Here is a 23,290-nt window from a genome sequence, read left to right as displayed (position 1 = left end):
GGCATCACCTGTCAATTCTAGGAATTGAACTCGGGTCGTTAGGCTGCACAACCGCATGCCCAACCACTGAGCCAAGGCTCTCTTTCCAACCACTGGTCAGCCTCAGAGGTTGCCTCGAAATCTATGTCACATCATCCGACTTGGTCGGAATATCTAACTTTACTAGGAGGGCAATAACGGGAAGATATCTAGTCTGACTATAAAAGTCACCTTCTTCCTCCTTCAAAAGGGGACGAACTCAACACTGCTCACACCATTGATTCAAAATCTTACAACTTTGATTCCTCCCTCTCTACCCACTGAATCCCCTCCATATTTTAGAGAGAGAGAGAGAGAGAGCAAGAGGAGCACCCGATCTACACTTCCATCCAATCAAAACTCGAGTTCATCGATTCCTTGCGAGATCCTTGCAAGTCTTTTTACTCTTGGGTTTGTGAAAAATCCTAGATGGTTGTGGTTTCCCGGGAGCTTCCAAGTCATGTGCTTGTGCCTCGGGTTTGTTTGTGAGAGTTTGGAGCTTGCCCAAAGATATACCCCTAGTGAAAGGGAGCCAAAGCATTTGTTGCTTGTGGTTCTCAGAGAAGAAGATGGAACATTTGATGTCGTGGGAGCATTCGTTGTTCCCCCCTCTCCAACAGAGATTAGCACACCCCCAAGTGTGTGAACTTTGGATCACATCATCGTCTCCACCGCTTCGATTGTCTCTTTGCCCTAGTTTTACTTGTTATTTCTACTTGCTTCCGTTCTCTTGTGTAGCTCAAAAGTTAGTTGTGACGTATCATATAGGGTTGTATCACGCAGTTGTATTTCTAGAGAATTTTGGTAGCCGCCTATGTTCACCACCCCTCCCCCAATTGGTATCTTTGACCCTTCAATGGTGCACTTATATCTGAACTGGCTGTCGGTGTCTGATTTTGGATTGTCTTCAGGTTTACATGCATTTGGGTTTACTGTATGTGTGCAAGTTTCGTCAGTGAAACAGAATCTTTTGAAAGATGCAGAGTAAATTTTTGCAACACTCATGGATAGACAGACATATAGACAGAGTTCAGATCCTAAACCAGTTCAACTGAAATCTTACATTCATCTTGTAGGAAGAAGAAAGGGACGGTCGCAAGTCAAGCAATTTTTGGCTTTTGTGAACATGAAGGCACAATCAGGGCCGGCCCTGAGGGGGGCAGGGGGGCGGCCGCCCCGGGCCCCCAAGATCCAGGGGCCCCTCCCCAGGTATTAAGCAGGCTATGGCAATATATCCATGGGCTGGCCGGCTGGGTCTCATGCAACACGCTTCACGCAGGCTGACGCTCGTACGCACGCAGTCAACAAGGCAACGGAGGCAGCGATTGATTCTTCCTTCGTTCATTCACGTAAAAAAAGGAGTGATTGATGCCCTTCCTAATCCATCATGCATTCACACGAGTCCCAGGGACCGCCGACGCTAAGTTTATTCGCGAGTGCGCCCTCGGCGCACATTTTCCCTTGATCTCTCTTCTCCTAAATCCTAATTTCCTTCCTGATTCGCATCGTCAGTTCGCCGCCGATTTCAATTCCCTGGTGCCCCGACGCCCCGTGCCATCCTGCTTTGCTCTCCGTCCATTACCCATTCTTCTACCCGAGGTATATCATAATCATATTGCGGCTCCTTGTACAGATAAGCGGCACGGCAGAACTGTTCAACAGCTGATTCAGTTGTTCTATTTATTTTCAGCATTGTACCTTATCATGTCGATCGGAAGAAACCATGCATCTGATAGCGGTAAAAGGAAAAATAAGAAAATTGTGTGACTTGGTACAATCACAACGAGGAGATATTCACACATTTTTCAAGAGCAATACTGGTGCTTCCTCTACTTCGATAAATCCAGATGATGAGTTGGAGTTTCTCGCCATAGAGGAAGAGCAACGAACTAATGGATATTGGGAAGCTGATGAATAAGAAGAAAATGGTGACATCAACATCGCCGATAACACTGTAAGTGGCTCTAAGAATGCAAGTAATTCATTGAATGCACATGCACAGTCCAGTTCGCTATTGTTGTTGAACAACCGGTTTATACTACTGATATTTATGACCCAAGAATTTGGATAATTTTGATAATAAAGCAAGAGATATCTTAGTTGAGAATGGAAGAGGTCAAAAAAAATGTAATGCCATGTAGACAATGCAGGAAGACATTTATCATATCTCACTATCATAGGAAATTAAGCAGGGAAACATGATAGAAAATAGCTAGTTTATTCACATGATGCCGACAAACTTTTTGCCTTTTCCGTAAGATCTTCAACTCTAGCATTAATAGGAGTCAGGATTCCTTAGCATATAATGGATTAGGACATTGGAGGCATGATAATATATATCATATATACATATGTTCTTGTTGTGATGTCTATATTAGGGCCCCAAGTTTTAGTCTCGCCCCGGGCCCCCAAAATCTCAGGACCGGCTCTGGGCACAATGGTCTTTTCCCGTGCCAGTTAACGCCGTCTAATGGGAAAATGGATGAAAACGTGATATAAAAATAAAATTTAGACAGAGGACCAAATAGAGACAAAATTATTTTGTAGGATCAAATATGTTAGAAGGGATATCATCATCATCATCTTTACCTTATTATTATATATAATACTAAAGTAAATTGGGTTTCGGTCGTCCGTCATGGCATGTTTTAGAAAAGTCCCTGTGTTTTGATGAAATCAACCCGCGGTCTGGATTTAAGTCACACCCGAACCGTTATTTTACATTTTCCAAAAAAAACCCTAATGTTTTAGGTAATTCATCCGCGGATCATATATAAGTCAAACAAATGCTTTTTTAAATCATCCATATCTTTTAAACCGTAACTCCGATTTGAACATGTTATATATGAAACTTGATTAGAAAAATATGTAGAATATGAATATGAGATTATTTTTACATGTTAAGTATGATAAATATTATTTTAGAATATATTTAAGTCAAACAAATGATTTTCTAAATTATCCGTATCTTTTAAACCGTAACTTCGATTTTAACATATTATATATGAAATTTTATTAGAAAAATGTGTGGAATCTAAATATGTTGTTAATTTTACCTTTAAATATTGTTAAAATATTGTTTTGGAAGCAAAATTATAATTTATAACACAAGATCCATTTTTCTCATCGCGGGAGTGAGAGATAGCGAGAGAGAGAGAGGGAGAGAGACGCCTTAGGATTAACCATATTCAAACACGTTTTTGTTTTGTTTTGTGTGAACACCGAGGCCATCGCTGGCGAGGGTGAGAAGGAGGATAAGCGGCAACAGAAATATGATGCCTTGTAAAAATAAAGAAGATGGACCTATTGTGGTCTTGAGTGATGGTTGTTGGGTTAAGAGCATGTGTTATGTTTCCTCTCCCGTTGCAACGCACGGGCTCTTTTGCTAGTCTTTATAAAGAGAATTGGGTTTCTGGTCGTCCGTCGTTGCTAGCTATTTTGCATAAAAGTCCCTCGATTTATAAGAAATTAACCCGCAGTCCCTATTTTAGTGAGTCTCTATATAACGTTTCAATTTTGCAAAAAAAACCTGTACTCATTTGAATTCCCCCCGCTATCCTCCCGTCGTCTTACACGGATGTGCATAGGCGAGGCGATGGCGTGGCCATGCAGCAAAGGACGAGCGGGAGGCGACGCTCGGCGGCTGAGGATCAGTACAAGAGCAGCGGCAACATCGCCATGGGAGAGTGGTGCGCGGCAAAGAGGAGGAGGCAAGGCGCGGCGCGGCCATGGCGGCATGAGCAGCCAGAAAGAGAGAGAGAGGCGTGGGAGCTCGACATTGAGATGACAACAGGGGGACGGCGCGGGGCGGCAGCCTGCTGTGGTTGTCGCCGGCGACGGCTGGTGGCGAGGGGCCGTCGGAGCGGTGAAGGAGGCGCTGGATCGGGCGAGGGCTCCTCCTACTGGTGGCGCTACGGCAAACGAGAGGAGGACGAGGGGGGTCATACCGGCGGCACGTGGGATCGAGGCAACGGCTAGACTGCACGGCCGGATGAGCAGCCAGTCATGGGATGCCCGCCATGGCCGCTGGTGGTGTGGAGCAGGGGAGGGGGGATCCCGGCGCGGGGGTGGCCCAGCGGTGGGGGATCCGGAGGCGTGCGGGGGCGCGGGGGTGGCCCAGCGGTGGGGGATCCGGAGGCGGGCGGGGGCGCGGGGGTGGCCGAGAGGTGGTGGAGCTTGTGGGGAGCTGGAGATCTGGCGGGCTCTAAGCGCGGAGGCGAGCCGGTCGGCCTCGAGCTTGAGTTCTGCGGGGCGGCGTCGGAGATGTGGGCGACCACTGAACGAGAACCGAACCACGACCAATCATCCCATCGAGGCGATTCGCGAGCTCCAGGCCAGGCACCACGGCAGCCGGACCCCGCCTTCAGTTGGGCGCCGCTCAACACGCACCCGCAGCTGTAGCTCTCGGAGCGACAGCATGCAGCACGACCAGCGACCGGCCGGCCAGCTTGCCTGCACGCGTCCGGTCAGGTCTTGCAGCGGGCTGTGGACGGAGCAGCGCGGATGGCCGGGTTAGCGACGCGCGGAGAGGCCTGCGAGGCTCACTCGGATGAGATGGAAGGAATGGTCCAGCGTTTTGCAGAAGAGAGAGGATAAGATTTGGGTGAGGCCACGTGTAGTTGGTACGTGTTCAGCTTGGGTGAAAAAGTGTGTGCTGCGCGTTGACACGTATGTTTGGGAGAAAAAGAGTAAAATTCACCATTGGTCCTAAAAGTATTTGAGGTGTGTCATTTTAGTTCTAAAACTATGAAAACGCATATCTGAGTCCTACTTCTTTCTGAAGTGTGCCACCGCCGGTCCTAAATTCACCGGACCAAGTGACCTTTGTCACGTCAGATGACTCGGTTTTGGCGGCAAAACTCCCGCCATAAACGATTGGTGGGCTTGCATTTACCCCCTGCACGTACATAACACAGAAAGGCTGCTCCTTTCTTCACTTCACTTCTGTTTCCTCATTTTCTCCTCTTCCATAGCTGCAAGCTCACATGCTTCATTCACTTCAACCATGGTGAGGACCAACCCTGGTAGCTCACTTCAACCATGCAATAAATTGTTGTGCTTGAACCGATGTCTCAACTACAACACACATAGAAGCTGTAACACAATATCATCTGAAACATTGACACAACTGATAGCATTGGCCACATTCACAACAGTAATACGAAGTGCATTGGGTACATATAACTAATAGTGAATTACCTGGCGCTCGAAATAAAAGCTAGTAATTTAGGTTTCTATTACATGAGAACCTCAAAATGCACATATGAAGGTGCAGATAAACCCACAGCAACACATGCATGAGGTTTACTTCAACACCTAGCTGGCATCATCTAAATACTAGCCAAAATAGAGTTGTTGTCTGTCCAAAAAGCTCTCTGTCCAAAGTGAGAACATGTTCACTTATATTCAGTGATACTGGCCTTTGTAACCCTCTTCTTTTGCTTCTTCTTTAAGCCAACAGTGGATGTGGTAGCTGTAGTGAGCTGCAAAGCATCTCTGTTGCGAGCAATGAAGGCAGATTCTGGAATAGGGCCTGGTGACACAGATTGCTGCGATGCTTGAGCCTGCTTATAACCAAAGAAGCATCATTATAAACAAAGAAGCATCAAACATCAATGCAACACATTTCAGGGAAATGAGATGTTAAGAAAGAATAACATACTTGAAGAAGGAGTGTTTCAAGCACGGTAGTTTGAGTGCGTTGCTTCCTATGTCCAACACTTGTTGTACCAGATTCCTATAAATAGAGTATGAGCAATAGTTGCAAGAATGAAATGAGCTAACTACTAAATAGAGAAACAAAATGTTGTTGTACCTGTGTAAGAATGTTTCTCTTCACTTGTAGCTTCCTCTTTTATCCTCCTTGTGTTTGTGGTCTCTTATCAACACTGAGTGATTGCCCTTGTTGACCTTTATTTGGGCACTTCCTTTTGTTGTGCTCTGTTGAATTGCACACACTGCAATGGGATATAGTGCCATGTCTGCTCATCTTTGCTCCTTCTTCCATCTCAACAGGATTTTGTCTTCTCTTCTTAGATGGCCTACCAACATGTTTTTCATACTGAGGTGGTTTCATTTCAATTCCGTTGACCTTTTGCCATGTTCTTTCATCTCTACAAGGCATAATAATCTGGCCATATGCTTGCTTGAAGGCATCAATGCTATGTGAAAGACACACCTTATCCTCTGGATTGATCCTCTCGTACCTGAAGCAAGAAATTGCATGCCTGCAAGGAATTCCTCTCAACTGCCAATTCCCACATTCACACTTATCTTTGTGAATATCTACAGGATATTTTCCTGTCAGACCATGCACTAGAAAAATTCCTTTCCCAGTTGGTAGAGGTTCACAATTTTTGGCCATTTCGACTTGTTTGTCCAGTTTCTTTCTTATCTTTGGACATATGATTCCACACATATCTTCAGCCTCATTATTCTTGGTATAATATCTTGTCATGAGTTGGTTGAAAATCTTCTGTAGCATGGATCTTATAGGCATTTCTCTTGCATCAATGATGTACCTTGAGTATGGAAAGTGAAGGGAGTTCAGCATCAAAAGGAAGTGCAATGAGTATCATGCAACAAAATGTGTTGAAAACACTTACTTGTTAAACACTTCACATGTATTGTTCAGTAGCAAGTCAGACTTGGGCAATGTAGTGAAGAAAGCTCTGCACCATGAGCTAGGTTCAATTGCTTCTAAGTAGTTATATGCATCCTGGTTCAATACCTGCATGTCATCCATATGTTTTCTCCAATCAAGCTTATTGTAGGATCTTGCAATAGCCCACAACTTGTTCTTCAAGTTCTCCCGCTTGAATTTTTTGTTGAAATTCTGGTATAGGTGCCTCACACAGAACCTATGTGCTGAGTGAGGGAAAAGCTCACCGACAACATTGATCAACCCCTGCATTATCATGAAAAGGGCATCCAAGTGATCAACATGTATTACACTAAACATTATCATTTAGGAAGTATAATATCTTAGTCACATACGAGAGTTACCTTTTGTCGATCACTCATTATTGTCTATGCACTAGTATTATTTATGCCAAGGTCTTCTTTCAGAGTGTTCAAGAACCATTTCCATGTGGGAGTATCCTCAACTTCAACAACTGCCATGGCAATAGGAAAGATGCAATCATTCGGATCAACACCTACTGCTGTGAGCAATTGACCACCATATTTAGTCTTTATATGACACCCATCTACGCAAATAAGAGGTCTGCACCCTGTCATGAATCCCCTTTTACATGCATCTAGTGACACGTATAAACTATCAAAGATACCACCATCTTTTAGTCTCATGAACATGGAGCTTCCAGGATTTCTATGCCTAACCTCAGTCGCAAAGTCCCAGAGTTGCTCGTATTGCTTATCTGCATCTCCATTGATTTCATTGTATGCCATTCTTCTAGCTCTTGCCAGCTTGCTCCTAGAGGCGGGCATGTTGAAATCTTTCCGCACCAATCTTCCAAAATTTGATAGTGTCATCTTGTCATCTGCCCTAAAAGTTTCAATGTAATATGCAGCTAAGAAATTAGCAGTGAATTGTTTGATGTCCCACTCTTTACTGCATGTGTGAGTGCCCACATAAGTTTTAACGACAAAATTTTTAGTCCTGCTATCAGGTGCTGCAAACAAATACCAAGGGCATCCTCCTACACAGTGAGCCCTCACTCTTTGCAAATCATTCTTTGCATATTTTATTTCAACTCTCTCTTGTATGATATAATTTTGAATTGCCCTCCTCAGCTCAACTACTGAAGAAAATGACATCCCTAAAGTGAAGTTTGGAGCTTGCATTTCTTCTGGTCTGAAAGCTCTCAGTTTGACCCTCTTCTTTTTCTTCTTTTTCTTCTTATTGTTATCTTCTGCATCTTCTTCTTTTGATTCTTCATCAACTACCTCTGGCTCATAATCAGAGTCTGAGGCTGGCAGATCAAGCTCATCCGTGTCATAATCACTATCAAAAAAATTCGCCTTCTTCTTTCCTTTCACATCCTCATAATTTTCATCAACCCACTCTGCGAAGAGATCATCATCATCCTTGTCGAATTCATTGTCCGAGTCAACCAAATTGTCGCCATAATTGCTATCACTGTCATCCGAGTCATCCTTATCTTTATCTCCACTGCCTTTTGTATTGGGTGAGAAACAGTTTTGCAAATTGCCCTTGACTGCTTTGACCTTGCACCTTCGCCTACTATTTGGGTTGGCAGCAGCATCACAAAATATTGGCACGTTTATCTCTGTTCGAGGGCTAAGAACCACCGGCAATGTTGGAGAGACAATTACATAGATATCATCCGATAAATATTTTTGGTCCACATACAGTTGGAAATACTGAAATTTGGGAACAACGGCACTCATCATCAGAGTATCAGCATCACTCTGAATTATGTGAAGCCCATCATGCAAATGTTTTCCAGGAAGTAACCAGTACAACTCCACCCTAGCTGGATCATGCCCAAGCTGCCCCACAAAATGATATATCCACAATGGAGACCAGGTTTCTACCTCACAACCATCAAAGTGATCAACCCGGCCATCGAAATATGCCTTGTTCATTCCAGAACCGCAAAACAGACCAGCGTGATTAATCTCTACAGAGAATCGCTCTTCCATCGGTCCTGTCAGTGAAAAATATTGAAATTTGTCACATAATTAACAGGGAATGATCTTGCATAAATACATATATCATGTATTTCCAAATTAACAAGTGTCCAGTATCAATATCGGTGTCATACCAACCATACATTCAGAGTTTTTGTTCAAACTCTGAAGCAAAAGACAGTTAATAGCCGGCCGCCTGTACAACCATAGCAGTACAATCCAAACTCTGTACAAACCATAGCAGTACAATCCAACCACGTAACCACTTGATAGCATAGATCGGACCAAAGGTCAAATACTCCAGAGATTGGGAAAGGATTTAGGCAAAGATTTAGAGGATTAGGGCTAGGGTCGTACAGTACACTGGTGGGGGATCGCCGGGGGCACGCCGCTGTGGGGCCATCCGCGCGAAGCACCCGCTCCGCCGGCCGCCTGCTTCTGGCGATGTCCGCCGGCTGCCGCTGCGCCCCAGTCGCCTGTGACTTGTGCGTGTGCTAGAGAAGCAGAGAAAACACGGTGGGGGCACAATATGAGGGTAAGAAATTCAGGGCGGGGTATTGGAATGTATCGAGTGAAGCTGTTTTCCCAACGTGGCACTTCAATTGGACGTGGCAAAGGTCAAATTGCCACGGGTGCAGGTCAGGCTTGCTCCGGCGAGTTTAGGACCGGCGGTGGCACACTTTAGAAAGAAGTAGGACTTAGATATGCATTTTCATAGTTTTAGGACTAAAGTGACACAGCTTGAATACTTTTAGGACCAGTGGTGGATTTTACTCGGAGAAAAAATATAGCTGGTTATACGATGCAATTTTCGTTGTCGTACTTTCCAGCTTGCGTGAACCATCGCCTACCAATTCTTTTTGTTGCATGCATTCCAATCTACACGGCATGTATAGCAGAACAATGTATGCATCCTCTTATTCTTTATTCCGTCTGTGTTTATACTGTATTTTTCAAGAAGGAAAAAAGCATGATGACTAATTGTTAAAGGCTTTCAAATCTTTACACAATTATATATAAAAAAATTCCAAAGACAACACTTCAATCCGATGATTGTGCGAAGCTGAAGGAGCCGTCGTTGGAGAACATGAATGCGACTTCGTCAACTATATACTCCATAATCACTAGAAACATGCGACGGATTTTATTTTTCCGCTGGGACGCGCGGGCACATTTATTATCTGTTGCCTTTCAGCTTGCAAAATCTTAAATTGGATGAGTTGTTTTCTATTTTGTGATGATCAAGGATTTCACACAATGAGGCCTTGATACCAAGTTCTTATTATCTGATTTCATGATTCACATTCTGCTTACATGAAGATTCAGGTTTCGGCCTTAAATGGACATGCAAGTTGAATAGTAACATGTACTTAAGAAGTTATACTTGCGCTTCTCCTATGATTACTGGACTAGGGACATGTGTGTACGTGGCGCCGCATGACCGTGATGAGGTGTGTACGTGGCACCGCTCGATCTCTGATTTAATCAATAAATGATGGGTGTGTGTTTACCGGCCGGTGGAAGCTTTTTACTCAAGAGAAACATAGAAAAGTTTTTTATTGTCAATGGTGAACGGGAAGATGTGTGCGTGCGGTTCTGTGCATTTGTTTTAGACAAAGAGCCCCTGTTGTGTATGTAAAATGTTTATGTTTGAGACTTTGGGTCAAGTTCAAATAGTTCAAAAAAAGAGAAGATAATCTTGTAAACCAACAACCAACATTCTCTAAAAAAAATGAACGTAGTAAAACACCGCTTGCGTTCGAATATAATAAAATCTATAGAACCAATCCATTTCGATCTACCACTACGCTTTCACCCAATGATAGTGTGAAGGTGAATGAGACTTCGCCGGAGGACATAAATGCGGTTTCATCAACTTTTATAAATTGGGGACACTAGAAATCATACCATCATCAACCGCGGTAGCGAACATGAAAAGTGGCAACATTAATGAGTCACAAGAAATGTGTGATGATTTTTTCTACCGTTGCAACCACAGGCACATTAAATTAATGCATGCAAAGGTTTAAGTGAAACTTTTTAAAAAACATAGTATAGATGTCGACACTCATAAACACGTACATACACTCAGCCTTATGAACATATGCACGCATATCATGCCCCTAGAAGCACTAGCAACAACACCGATGGGTTTTGAAATTGATGAAGTCATCACAAACGCCTCACTATCCACGAGAATGTAGTTTCCAACTGAAAAATATTTCGCCTTAATGGACATCAATGCGTCCGACCTGGGGTTTAATCCCGGCTGGATTGGGGTATCACTGCCCTCCTAACCATTCGATCGAATGTTGGTTGTCATGGTTAAAGCGAAATTGACCAATTCAAGTAACCTTCCCTTTTTATTCGGTGCTCACATTCATGCCCAGTAGTAATTGACATTACAGCATGATTTGCAATTCTTCTATATCTCAGCATGCGCATCCCTACCCCATCATGATATGTTGATGAGTGTTTTGATGGACACTTCAATTTTATCTCCCGTTGCAACGCACGGGCATGTGTGCTAGTAATACTCAACAAAATACGAGAGTGCATTTTTCAAATAGGGCCAAATAAGGAAATCTCTCATATAAAATAGTACACGGGTCATATGAATATTCAAAATATTCTTGTTATATAAAATGCTTCATCTCCCTTCTTGACACATGGTCACTGAAGTACTAAGACCGTGGTAACGCCCACAAGCACTACAACATAATTTGCAATCCTGAACAGAATCAGGTTGCGTACAAAAGCGCCGACGAGTGGATATTGCTGCACGACGACACTGCAACGTCCTCTAGAGCCACATTGCCACAGGTACTTGGATAGCGTGCAGGACGACACCCGAGGGCTGACAAAGTGCGAGACCACGGCCAACAGCACGAAAAGGGCATTGCGTATGATGTCGTTGGCGATGCTGCGGACAGCCGCCGTGCTCGTGACGGCGGCCAGGGCCGCGTAGAATGCCAGGACCATGCTCACCAGGGACAGCCACAGGCAATGCAGCGCCGCCGCGAAGGTTCTCCACGACCCGGCGGAGCGCGACGCCTTGCCGTAGAGGAGCAGCACCACCGCGACCACGGAGGTCACCAGGGCGAAGCTGTCCAGGATGAGGAAGCACTTGAAGATGGCCTCGTTCTGGAGGACCGCCATGCCTTTGATGACCTCCTTCCCCTCGGGATCGGTGCCGCCGCCGCTCTGCTCGTATGAGCCGGGCAGGCTGTTGGCGGCGGTGAAGGCGACACTGGCGACGAGGACGGCGATCACCGCGAGGCTGTCAGACGTCTTCTCTATCGCCTTCGTTATCTCGCGGCCGTCCCACTGCTGCACGCGGTCCCGCCTCTTGGGATAGGACTGCGCTCCGAACGCGGCCAGCGTCGTCACCAGGCTGACCATGGAGAAGAAGCTGGTCGATCTCACAGCGAGGTCCAGCGGCGTCTGGCCGTCATTGTTCATGACGTCGTCCCGCACTTTGCCCTTCCCCATCAGGGCCTCCGCAACGGCCGGCGCGCCCGCGGCCACCGCCAGGTGGAGCGGCGTGTTGCCGTCCCCGTCCTGCGCGTTCAGGAGGCCGCGCAGCGTTCGTTTCTTGATGGCCAGCCGCACCACCTTGAGGTGGCCTCCCCTGGCCGCGGCGTGCAAGAAGGTCCCGCCGTGGTCGTCCCGGAGCTCGGCGGCGTCGGGGCAGGCCTTGATCAGCGACTCGGCGACGCGGTCGTGGCCCATCCCCGCCGCGACATGGAGAGCGGAGAGGCCGCCGGAGTCCCGCATGCGCACCACGCACGGCGGCACGGCGCGTAGGATGGCGCCTACGACGGAGAGGTGGTCGCCGGTGGACGAGGCGAAATGAAGTGGAGTGCTGCCGGTGTCATCGGCTTGGCTAGCCAGGGATGGGCCACATGGCGTCCACTCCAGTAGTAGCCTCACCATTTCTGACAATGTTCAGATCGATGGTATAAGAGCAAGTATAATACAATAAGCTTATATAAGCGGGCTATAAAATTTAAATATTATATTTCTGCTGACATGGATGAAAGGGAAGAGAAAAGAAAAGAGGAGCCGGCTACAGAATAAGAGCCAACTACAACAAGCGCTTGCACTATGTGAGAGTGGAACGTGGGTCATGCATTAATAAAGTAGCACATCTTTACATCTAACTATTATACGTGTCGGCTATAACTTTGGCTATAAATGACATGGCAATATCATGTAGCCATTAGCTGGCTATACTATTAACCATGCTCTAACAAATCTGCATGCACTTTCAGAGTCCATGGATCAACAAGGAGCTCCCAAGCTAGCTAGCTCACCTGAGCCCTGGAAGACGGCGGCGTGCAGAGCATTCTGTGAGCTCAAGCCGGCAGCCGACGCGTTGCTGCACCTGGTCGTTATCGATCTGACGGTTGGCAAAGATCCGCTCATCACCGCCAAGTACAGCACCGACATGCCGGTGTTGTTAACCTCAGAGGCTAGCCCCGGCGCCACGGAAACGATAGCCTCAACTGATGCGCCATGGCCGAGCCTCGCCGCCAGATGAAGGACCGTGTTCCCTGCCTCGTTCTTGCACCACAAGGTGCTATCATCTCCGCCCTCGCACGAGAGCTGGACGAGGAGGGACACGGCCTTGCCATGCCCTGCCCTCGCCGCGCAGTGTAGAGGTGTGTCCAGAGTCGAGTTCCGGGAAGAGAGCAAGCTCCTGTCCCCGAAGCTCATGAGACCATGGATGAGCTTGTCATGTCCGTGCTCCGCGGCCAAATGAAGAACGGTGTTCCCCTCCGCGCTGACTTGATGTATGCCTGAAACAATTCAAACATAATATGGGGTTCTTGCTCTACCATGTTTTTCTAATTAGTATGGTTAGATCTCAATCGGCTAGGGCATAACCAAGTCTATGTTACGTGCCATAACATGTAAGAAAATGATAACAAAAACGAAAAAAAATACACGGATCTTAACATAAGATCCCATAAATATGAATATACTTAGACCGAGACTTAGCAATCCCGTTGAATAAAATGCTGGTATGCATGTTCGGCTACCATTCAAACATTTGGGCTCCCTCCTAAAAAACGCTTGTTCCCAGTTTGAATGAAATTTCACATGAGATTAGTAAATCTCAGTTAGGTACAAAAACATATAAGAGCATCTCCAGCCACACCCCTAGAGCCCCTCAGGGCCACTTTTTGTGTGCCGGCAATGTAAAAAGGGCCTAGTCATGCCCCCAAGCGCCCCAAAACCTCAAAATAGCACCGGCAAATACAGAAGAAACCCAGCGCCTTAGGGGGCTGTTGGGGGCACCGGCGAAAGCAACAACCAATCATATTCCCTTACGAGCCCTTTTTCTTTGCCCAGCCAATCACTTTTTGCCTCATGATTTTCTTGAGGGCACCAACGGCTAGGAAAACATACTCGCGTTTCATCCGGCGAAAACGTTTTACCCTCAAGACGTGCTATTTTTGGCCCGGTAATTATCCTGGGGGCCTCCGACGGCTGAAGATGCTCTAAGTGACAATTATGTGTACACGAGGATGACCGGAGATCCAGCTAGTAGCATACTATGCGCAAAAAAAAATAAAAAAGTAGCAGACTAGCAGTTAAGGCAGACATTACCGGCAACCTGATTAGCAGCAGCGGCGGCGCCACCGTGCTGTTGCCGAAGCAGCGCCATGGCTTCCTTCTTTCTCCCCCGGCACAGAGCAAGGTACAGCTCGGGGCTCATCGTGCCGCCATCGCCTGGCTGCGGCGCCGTCGCGGTAGCCGGCGAGCCAGGACCCGCACTGAGCTGGATGGAGTGATGCCCGAGGTCCATCGACTGATGACTATTCCGGTCTGATCACGCGGTCTGCGCGACGCGGATATATGGCGATGGGCTGTGAAAGTGTCTGGCAACAGGCTCGTGGTTCACAGAGGAGCCGCCATGGATGCAATGCATAGCAAGTCGTCGCCAAGTCAGCATTTCCACAGTCAGCTGCGCGTCGCGTTTGCGGCCGAAATGACAGCGGCCGGTCAGGTCCTGCGCGTCCTGAGGACAGGCATGAAACTTGAATGTTGGCCAAGTACAGACCACACACACACGGCTCTTGTATCTATTTGCACCATAGGTTCTAGCAACGCGGCGCGTAGAAATTTGACTACGAACGAGTGGGATACCGGAGTCGTCGCGTACGTCCTTATGTCGACGAATTGAGTGCCTTTTTTGAGGGGTAAAGCAACGCTCTATTCATGGAAAGCCACAAGATAACGTTCGGGTCATGGGATTGCATACACATGACGACCCTGACCTAACAAAAGAGAGAATCTAGCTAACTTATGAGCTTCCTCATTAACTAAGCGACCTTCAAAACAAAAATTACAAGTAAAACTAGGGATTTGATTTCGTCCATGATTCCACCATGTCGGCCTCGGTTGCCATTCATCAGATCACTGACCACCTGTTTAACATCTGAGGCTATAATAAAACTTGGGAGACTCAAGTCTTTGGCAACAACGGAGCTTCACGGCACGCAACTGACTCGAGGATGGTGGCGTCGTGCATTCTGAATATGACTAGAGAAGAGCTTCCCTAATAATTCCCGTGATGGTCACCACAAATAGTTGTTGCGGTCCCTCTTGATCTTGATACACCAACATCAACATTTATTTTAGCATATCCCACCGGTGGCGCGCTAGGGCGAGTTCTTGGTCCGGATGGTGTAGTCATAGCCCTGGTACCAGTTGCTGGTTGTTTTAACATGTCTATCTTGATGATGAACCAGCTGATAAAAGCATGTGTTGTGTGAGGGCTTTGAAATATCCCTTCATGAATTGCTTTCCTTCTAGCGGCCAAGTCACCCACTGCGTGGCGGTCAGCTTCACAAACGCCTCATGCGATAACGTGCTTTGTAGTGAGAAAAGGCACTGCTTGGCACTAGGGTCGGTTGTTGCAATTAATTGATCCGCCAACTCTTCATTTGTCTATGCCCAAATGCATCTTGACATGGTAAACTCAAGCAATGAGTGTCTCCATGAGTCTTGTGCACCACACAAGCCACAAACGCTTATTGTAGACATATGGTGATGAGCCCTAACATCTTCATTTGAAATTGAGTGCTTTGCAGTTGCCATGAAAACATTCTAATTTCCCAGGGACTGAGTGTTGGTGTCCTGGATTAGGGGGTGCTTGCCACATCGGTCCACCGGATATGGGCTGGGCCGAGGACCCGGTTGACGAATGGGCCATGTTGGCCCTGGCCCTCGGAGTAATCAAGATGAAGATCTCCTGGAGGCTTCGCGTAGACTTCAAGCGTATTTTGAATAGCTGGCATGTTTATCGCTACAGTGTAACCGGCCATGTGTAAACCCTAGGTACCCCCGACGTGGAGTTTAGTCCGTAGAGGCATAGGCGTACACATTGGCAATGTTTAGAGCTTAGGTAAACTCATACTATCTCAAGGTAGATCAATTTGTACTTTATACCCCATCATAATCAATATATAAGAAGCAAGATGTAGGGTTTACCTCATCAAGAGGGCCCGAACCTGGAAAAACATCATGTCCCTACAATCTAGCTCAGATCACCAAGCTTGGGACCCACTATCCGAGATCTGTCGATTTTAGCACCGACATTGAGGTTCCCATAGTTGCTTCACGAGCCCATGTCTGTGTCAATGCTTGATGATCCCCGCAGTACCATCTAGCCAAGCCTCTTTTCTCTGTCTACTGGAAGTTAACATTTTGTACGCCGATCTTGCTAAGAAATGTCATTCTTTTTTAAGTTCCATGGTCAAATATCGGGATATCAATGTGTGAGAAACACTTCCTGAAGAAAATATGCCCTAGAGGCAATAATAAAGTTGTTATTTTATATTTCATTATTCATGATAAATGTTTATTATTCATGCTAGAATTGTATTGATCAGAAACCTAAATACATGTGTGAATACATAAATGAACATTGTGTCCCTAGTGAGCCTCTACTTGACTAGCTCGTTGATCAAAGATGGTTATGATTTCCTAAACATGAACATGTGTTGTCATTTGATAACGGGATCACATCATTAGGAGAATGATGTGATGGACAAGACCCACCCGTTAGCTTAGCATAATGATCGTTCAGTTTTATTGTTATTGCTTTCTTCATGTCAAATACATATTCCTTCGACTATGAGATTATGCAACTCCCGGATACCGGAGGAAAGCCTTGTGTGCTATCAAACGTCACAAGTAACTGGGTGATCATAAAGATGCTCTATAGGTATCTCCTAAGGTGTTTGTTGAGTAGGCATATATCAAGATTAGGATTTGTCACCCCGAGTATCGGAGAGGTATCTCTGGGCCCTCTCGGTAATACACATCATAAGCTTGCAAGCAAACGACTAAGGAGTTAGTCACAAGGTGATGTATTACGGAACGAGTAAAGAGACTTGTCAGTAACGAGATTGAAATAGGTATGAAGATACCGACAATCAAATCTCGGGCAAGTAACATACCGATGGACAAAGGGAATTACGTATGTAATCATAACGGTTTGACCGATAAAGATCTTCGTAGAATATGTAGGAGCCAATATGAGCATCCAGGTTCCGCTATTGGTTATTGACTGGTGAGGTGTCTCGGTCATATCTACATAGTTCTCGAACCCGTAGGGTCCGCACGCTTAACGTTCGATGACGATATAGTATTATATGAGTTATGTGATTTGGTGACCGAATGTTGTTCGGAGTCCGGGATGTGATCACGTACATGACGGGGAGTCTCGAAATGGTCGAGAGGTAAAGATTGATATATATGACGATGGTATTCGGACACCGAAAGTGTTCCAGAGGGTACCGGGTACATATCGGGTCACCGGAAGGGGTTCCGGGCACCCCCGGCAAAAGATATGGGCCTCATGGGCCAAGAGGGGAAATGCACCAGCCACAAGGGGCTGTTGCGCCCCCCCCCCCCCCCCATATGGGTCGGCCAAGGTGGAGATGGAAAGGGGAAGGAGGAAAGAAAAGAACGGGAATAGGATTCCCCCTTCCTTCGCCCTCCCCCTCTTTCCTCCCCCCTCCGATATATATGGCAGGGGGGCGCGCGGCTTGGGAGGAGCCCAAGTAGGATTCGGTCCTACTTGGGGCGCCTCCTGGCCTCTCCTCTCCCCTTCCCACCTATATATATGTGGGGGGCGCCCCTACCACATACCAGACAATTGCCTAGTCATGTGTGGCGCCCCCTCCATCGTTTACACCTCCGGTCATATTTTCGTAGTGCTTAGGCCAAGCCCTGCGGAGATCACTTCACCATCATCGTCACCACGCCATCATGGTGACGGAACTCATCTACTACATCGACGTCTTGCTGGATCAAGAAGGCGAGGGACGTCACTGAGCTGAACGTGTGTGGAACTCGGAGGTGTCGTACGTTCGGCATTTGATCGGTCCGAGCTAGAAGAAGTTCGACTACATCAACCGCGTTGTTAAACGCTTCCGCTTACAGTCTACGAGGGTACGTAGACACACTCTCGCCCCCCTCGTTGTTATGCATCTCCATGGATAGATCATTGCGTGTGCGTAGAAATTGTTTTATTTTCCATGCAACGATTCCCAACACTTCCACCAGCCGTTGCAGATCCCACCTTGCAGAGGTGGCATCGACCAGTTCATTGCTCAGGCATCCATACTGCCTCATTGTCTCGTCTCTAGGGATCCATTTATCCTCCAATAACTTGGTATCCAGGCCATTGCCAATCCTTTTAATTAGCCCCTGTTTGGAAACGTCTTTCCATTCAATAGTCGCCCTCCATATTTGACTTGGGCGTGATCCTAAATTTTCTTGCAAAAAAAAGTAGTGGTAGGGAAATAGACACTCTTCAGAATACGAGCACTTAAGGACTCCAGATTCTGCAATACGCGGCAGATCTGCCTAGCAAGCAGAGATAAATTAAAGAGCTCAAAATCTATAAACCCTAGACCTCCCATACCTTTGGGACGTGTCATATCCTTCCACGAAACTAAATGTGGCCTTCGCTGACCATCTTTACCCGCACCTCCCACCAAAAATTTCTAATTAACATATTAAGATTCTCACATGGTCCCCTTGGGAGTTTGAAGCATGACATGGAGTAAACTGGTACTGCTTAGGTTGTTGCCTTAACCAAAACTTCTTTCCCAACCGTAGACATGGTTCGTTCACTCCAACCCTAAACTCTGCTCAACAGTCGATCTTTTAAGTATTTGAAAGCACGTTCTTGGATGATCCCATGCTAGATGGCATCCCAAGATATTTTTCATTCGAAGTCTCATCTAGGACTTAAGCAAGCCCTTAATCTCTATCGTAACATTTTCAGAAACTCCTTTGCTGAAATAAGTTGATGACTTGTCATAATTAATCATTTGCCATGTAGCCAAGCAATAAGTGTTCAACACCAGGCGCACCTCGGATGCTCCCACACCATTAGCCTTGAAAAATAGTAGGATGTCACCAGCAAATAATAAATGGTTTACCGTTACGGAGCCACTTGCAGACCACGGAGATTGGATGAATCTATTTTTGTTTTTAGGACGCACGAAAGGACATATGCTGCCAACAAAGACAAATATGAAGAGATCGGCCCCACCCCCACCCCCCCACCCCAGTCAAATGCCACGAGATGGTTTGAATTCATGAACTTTCTTGCCATTAAACAGTACTGAGAATTTCATCAAGGTTATTATGCTCATAACAATGCCAACCCACCTTTCAATGAAACCCAACTTTAACATAACTGCTTGAATGTAAGCCTACTCAACTCCATCATAAGCCTGCTTCACGGTCATAAAGGGAGGGGGAAAAGAGATCTGCCCTTTTACGTAACCTCCTATTTGGCACATAACGCCCCAGAAAGACAGCAAGCGCACACCCAAGCTCCCCCAAGTGCCCTTTTGGGCCGACCCAGTGCGGGTAAGGATGCCCGCTATTTTATTTCCTTTTTGTTTTTTGTCCTTCTTTTTAAAAATAATTCAGGATTTCAAAAAGTTCCTATTTTCTAAAACAAAGAGAATTTGCAAAAAAAAGTACAAAAATCATAAAATATTCATGAATTTTTAAAAATATATTCATGATTATTAAAATGTGCAGAAAATCCTAAAATGTTCATAATTCAACAAACATTCATGATTTAAAAAATCACGTATTCAAAAAAATATTCATGATTTTGAAACAAATGTCAAAAAATTCATGATTTTGAAATTTTTCGTGAACTCAAGAAATGTTCACGAATATAAAACATATGTTTGTGAATACAAGAAAATGTGCATGAATTTTCTAAAAATGTTAACAAAAAATAGAAAAATGTTCACAACTTAAAAATTGTTCTAACGTTTTTAAAAAAATCATGGCTTCAAAAAAAAGTTCATGAATTCTAAAAATGTATATGTATTTGAAAAATTGTTTAACAAATAAAAAATGTGAACTTCAAAAATTATTCCCAAATTCTGCAAATTCACAAAAATGTTCATGATTTTCCAACAAAATCACAATTTCAAACAATGTTTACAAATTTGTAAGGCGAATTCGCAATATGTTCATGGTTTTAAAAATGTTTGTTCATTTACAAAAAATGTTCATGATTTAAAAAAATGTTCAAGAATTTCTAACATGAATTCAAAAAATGATCATGATTTATAAAATTTCAGGAATTTGTAAAGAATGTTCATGAATTTCTAACATGAATTCAAGAAAATCATGATTTATAAAATTTCAGGAATTTGTAAATAATTTTCATGAATTCAAAAAATCATGATTTATAAAATTTCAGGAATTTGTAAATAATTTTCATATATATATTTATTTATTTACTAATACAGTAGGATGATGTTCTTGGTATAATTCATCAACGAGGATTGGTTATTCCCTTTTTTCGTCCAACAAATTTCATACGTCGTCGGTTCCATCCGTTCAACCACACGCACATCTCCTTCACGCACGTTAAAGCGAGAAGAAACCCACGAACGGTTAACCTGTAAAAACAAACAGCTCGCCAAACATATTATTACCAGACCATGCAATCTCAATCGGGCGAGGTCTGTCCTTTCCAAATACATCACGACAACCTGCTCACTGTTCAAGTCCAGAGTTGTTCGTCTGTTTTTGGTGTTCGTCCGTCTTTTCTGCATACGTCATCCAACGATTCTTCGGGCCGTAGTTCGATTAGGATTCATATCTTTTTCCATATCTCGTATGTCCTCCTGGCTCCTGCGCTACAGCTTCCGCCTCATATAATTGCTCTCCTTCGCGATGTTCACCCCATCTTGTTCGTTCACCCCATCTTGTTCGAATCTCACGATTTCGAATCCCCACAACCGGTCGATCGCAAGCCGGAGTCCCCAACACCTTGATCGACTGCAAGACAAGCGGAAGCTATATAGGATAATAAGGGAGAGATATCACCATCGTCGACTGGAGGGAGAGAGGGGGGCGGATGCCCTCAGCCATAGAAGAACCAAGGAAGGGATTTGTAGGGAGAATAAAGTAATGAAAATAGAGTCATCTGTACCTCAAAACATGGCCGAGCAAAAGATTGTTTCCCATGCTTTTTCGGTGACTATCAAGGGCATGAGCGACATCCTCGCCAAGTTTGGCACACCCGCATAGATGTACCATGGCTTCGACTTTATGAACATACGCATGCATGGCAGGGAGAATGTAAGTTTGCTCTGCAATCTTCTCATCTCTTCCTGATTATATTCTGTCTACAACACGTCGGCCAGGCCCAGCCCATCGTAAAGGATTTTACGTAAAATTTACGAGTAGTTCTCGTACAGACGCGAAACGCATGCTTGTTGAAAGTATGATACTTTTTTTTGCGGGTTAAAGTATGATACCTGGCACGTGGAACAATTAGAGAAAAATATTAAAACATAACATATTTAAATTTGAGGCCATAGTTATAGGATATCTTGGCTCGCAGGAATTATCGTTGATGGCAGAAGAGATCCTTTGCTTTACTTTATTCAGAACTTTTGTTTTCGCCTTTTATTTTAGGATCAACTTTTGTTTTGTCCCTATGGTCCATGGCGCCTCAACTATGATAGTCCTCCGCAAACTCCAAATTTGAGCAGCAATTCCTTGATATCCTGTGTCGTTGTACTATTGGTGATTCTTACATCCATGCCTTCAACTTTTTGACTACCTACACGGGACAACAAGGAAGAGATATTACCACTATTGACCGGTTCGCCCATGACCAGAGGAAGTGATAAAATACAGTCATAAATTTAAGCCTAGGACGTGGGCCAATGTAGAGAAATGAGCCAACAAAGCAATAGTTTGATGTAACACAAGGTGGCCGGACTCATTTTCGCATGGGAGAACGGGACGGAATCACAAAAAGGTGGTGGGAGGGAGTTATAAGTCGACGCCATGGCAATGTGGGAGAGTGAAAAAACGACATTGTGTCGAGCTGGCCCGATGATGAACGGCACGAAACAGAGGGCCGATAGGGACGATGACGGGGACATGACATGGCCACCGACCAAGCAAGCTTCTAGAGCCGTGAGGCCCATACTCATACCATGCCATCATCATCGTGGGCCACAAGAGACAAGTGGCCGTTGTTCAAAGAAAAAAGGACAAGTGACCATGGTGGCATACGTTATCCTTTCCTTCTTTTTGCGAAGGAAAAAGTCTAAAATAAACCTTGAATTTGTAGATGGAAGATAAACTGAATCCTGAATTTTAAATCCCTGAAATCAGCACATCAAACTCTCTGATCCCGGTCTATTTTAGACTTGTACCATGACGTGGCCATCAAGCAAGCAAGCTTTTGGAGCAGTGAGGCCCATACTTGTACCATGCCATCATCATGGTGGGCAACACAAAAAGACAAGTGACCGTTGCCAAAAAAAAGACAAGTGGCCATGGTGGCATATGTTTATCCTTTCCTTTTTTTTTGCGAAGGCCATCATGAATAGCTTTTTTTTAATTTAGCTTTATTGTTTATATTAACTTAAAACAGCATTACATCGTCCACGAGCTTATCGACCAAGATGGTGGCTTGGAGACTCATCCGTCCACACAAGCAGTCTTATCACAATAACTATAGTTAGCTAGCATATATGGGACACGGATTAGGAGCACACGGCGACGCACACCCCTTGAATCAAAGCCACTAGTTGTTCGTTTGGGGATCGGTGTAGTTTTAGTTTAATTGACAGCGAGAGCGCAATACAGAGTGCATGTGTATATGGCAGCAGTAAATGCTCTCCATAGTCATTCAATTCGAGGTACTGTGTCTGACAAACATAGCAAAGATTTCAACGGAGCAATGAATGGCAAAGACTTTTGGTGCACGTCCATTCAATAAAAAGAACCAGGATGAAGCACTGTAAAAATGTAAAGATACAAACTGTCTCTTCCACCGATGGCCTGTAGCAATTTCATTTGTCTATGTGACGGGATACATTTGTTTTGATTTTGACAATTAATTGCACCTTTCTTAGAATTTTATTATTAAATTCTCAGCTTTTTAGAAAAAATAATTCCTCGTATTTAGAAAAAACTGAGATTATTATGAAAAAGTTTCTAGAACTATTACCATGACGTTCTCAGTTTTTTACTTAAGATAAAAAACAACATGAAATGTGTTGAAAAATCTCTCAGATTTACCTGCATAATTGTCTAGGAATTAGTATTGAAAGAAATTTCCTAGGAA

General features: G+C 44.9%; 2 protein-coding genes across 2 annotated transcripts; both read right to left on the bottom strand.

The window, feature by feature from the left end:
* Window positions 1-5,125: 5,125 nt before the first annotated feature.
* On the bottom strand, window positions 5,126-9,163 carry LOC125520690. Its single transcript, XM_048685654.1, has 5 exons — window positions 8,992-9,163; window positions 7,474-8,651; window positions 5,834-6,143; window positions 5,681-5,755; window positions 5,126-5,582 (listed from the first exon to the last, which is right to left on the bottom strand). The coding sequence occupies exons 2-3, from the start codon at window positions 8,644-8,646 to the stop codon at window positions 6,132-6,134; spliced, it is 1,185 nt and encodes a 394-aa protein (XP_048541611.1). The 5' UTR covers window positions 8,647-8,651; window positions 8,992-9,163; the 3' UTR covers window positions 5,126-5,582; window positions 5,681-5,755; window positions 5,834-6,131.
* A 2,040-nt stretch (window positions 9,164-11,203) lies between these two features.
* Window positions 11,204-14,616, bottom strand: LOC125523797 (ankyrin-1-like). The gene is made up of 3 exons (XM_048688870.1): window positions 14,251-14,616; window positions 12,951-13,436; window positions 11,204-12,572 (listed from the first exon to the last, which is right to left on the bottom strand). The coding sequence occupies exons 1-3, from the start codon at window positions 14,447-14,449 to the stop codon at window positions 11,308-11,310; spliced, it is 1,950 nt and encodes a 649-aa protein (XP_048544827.1). The 5' UTR covers window positions 14,450-14,616; the 3' UTR covers window positions 11,204-11,307.
* Between the last annotated feature and the right edge of the window lie 8,674 nt (window positions 14,617-23,290).

This window comes from Triticum urartu, chromosome 7 (assembly GCF_003073215.2).
Source record: "Triticum urartu cultivar G1812 chromosome 7, Tu2.1, whole genome shotgun sequence".
NCBI lineage: Eukaryota > Viridiplantae > Streptophyta > Magnoliopsida > Poales > Poaceae > Triticum > Triticum urartu.
Note: the sequence above shows the minus strand (reverse complement) of the source record. Positions and strands in the feature narration are given on the sequence as shown.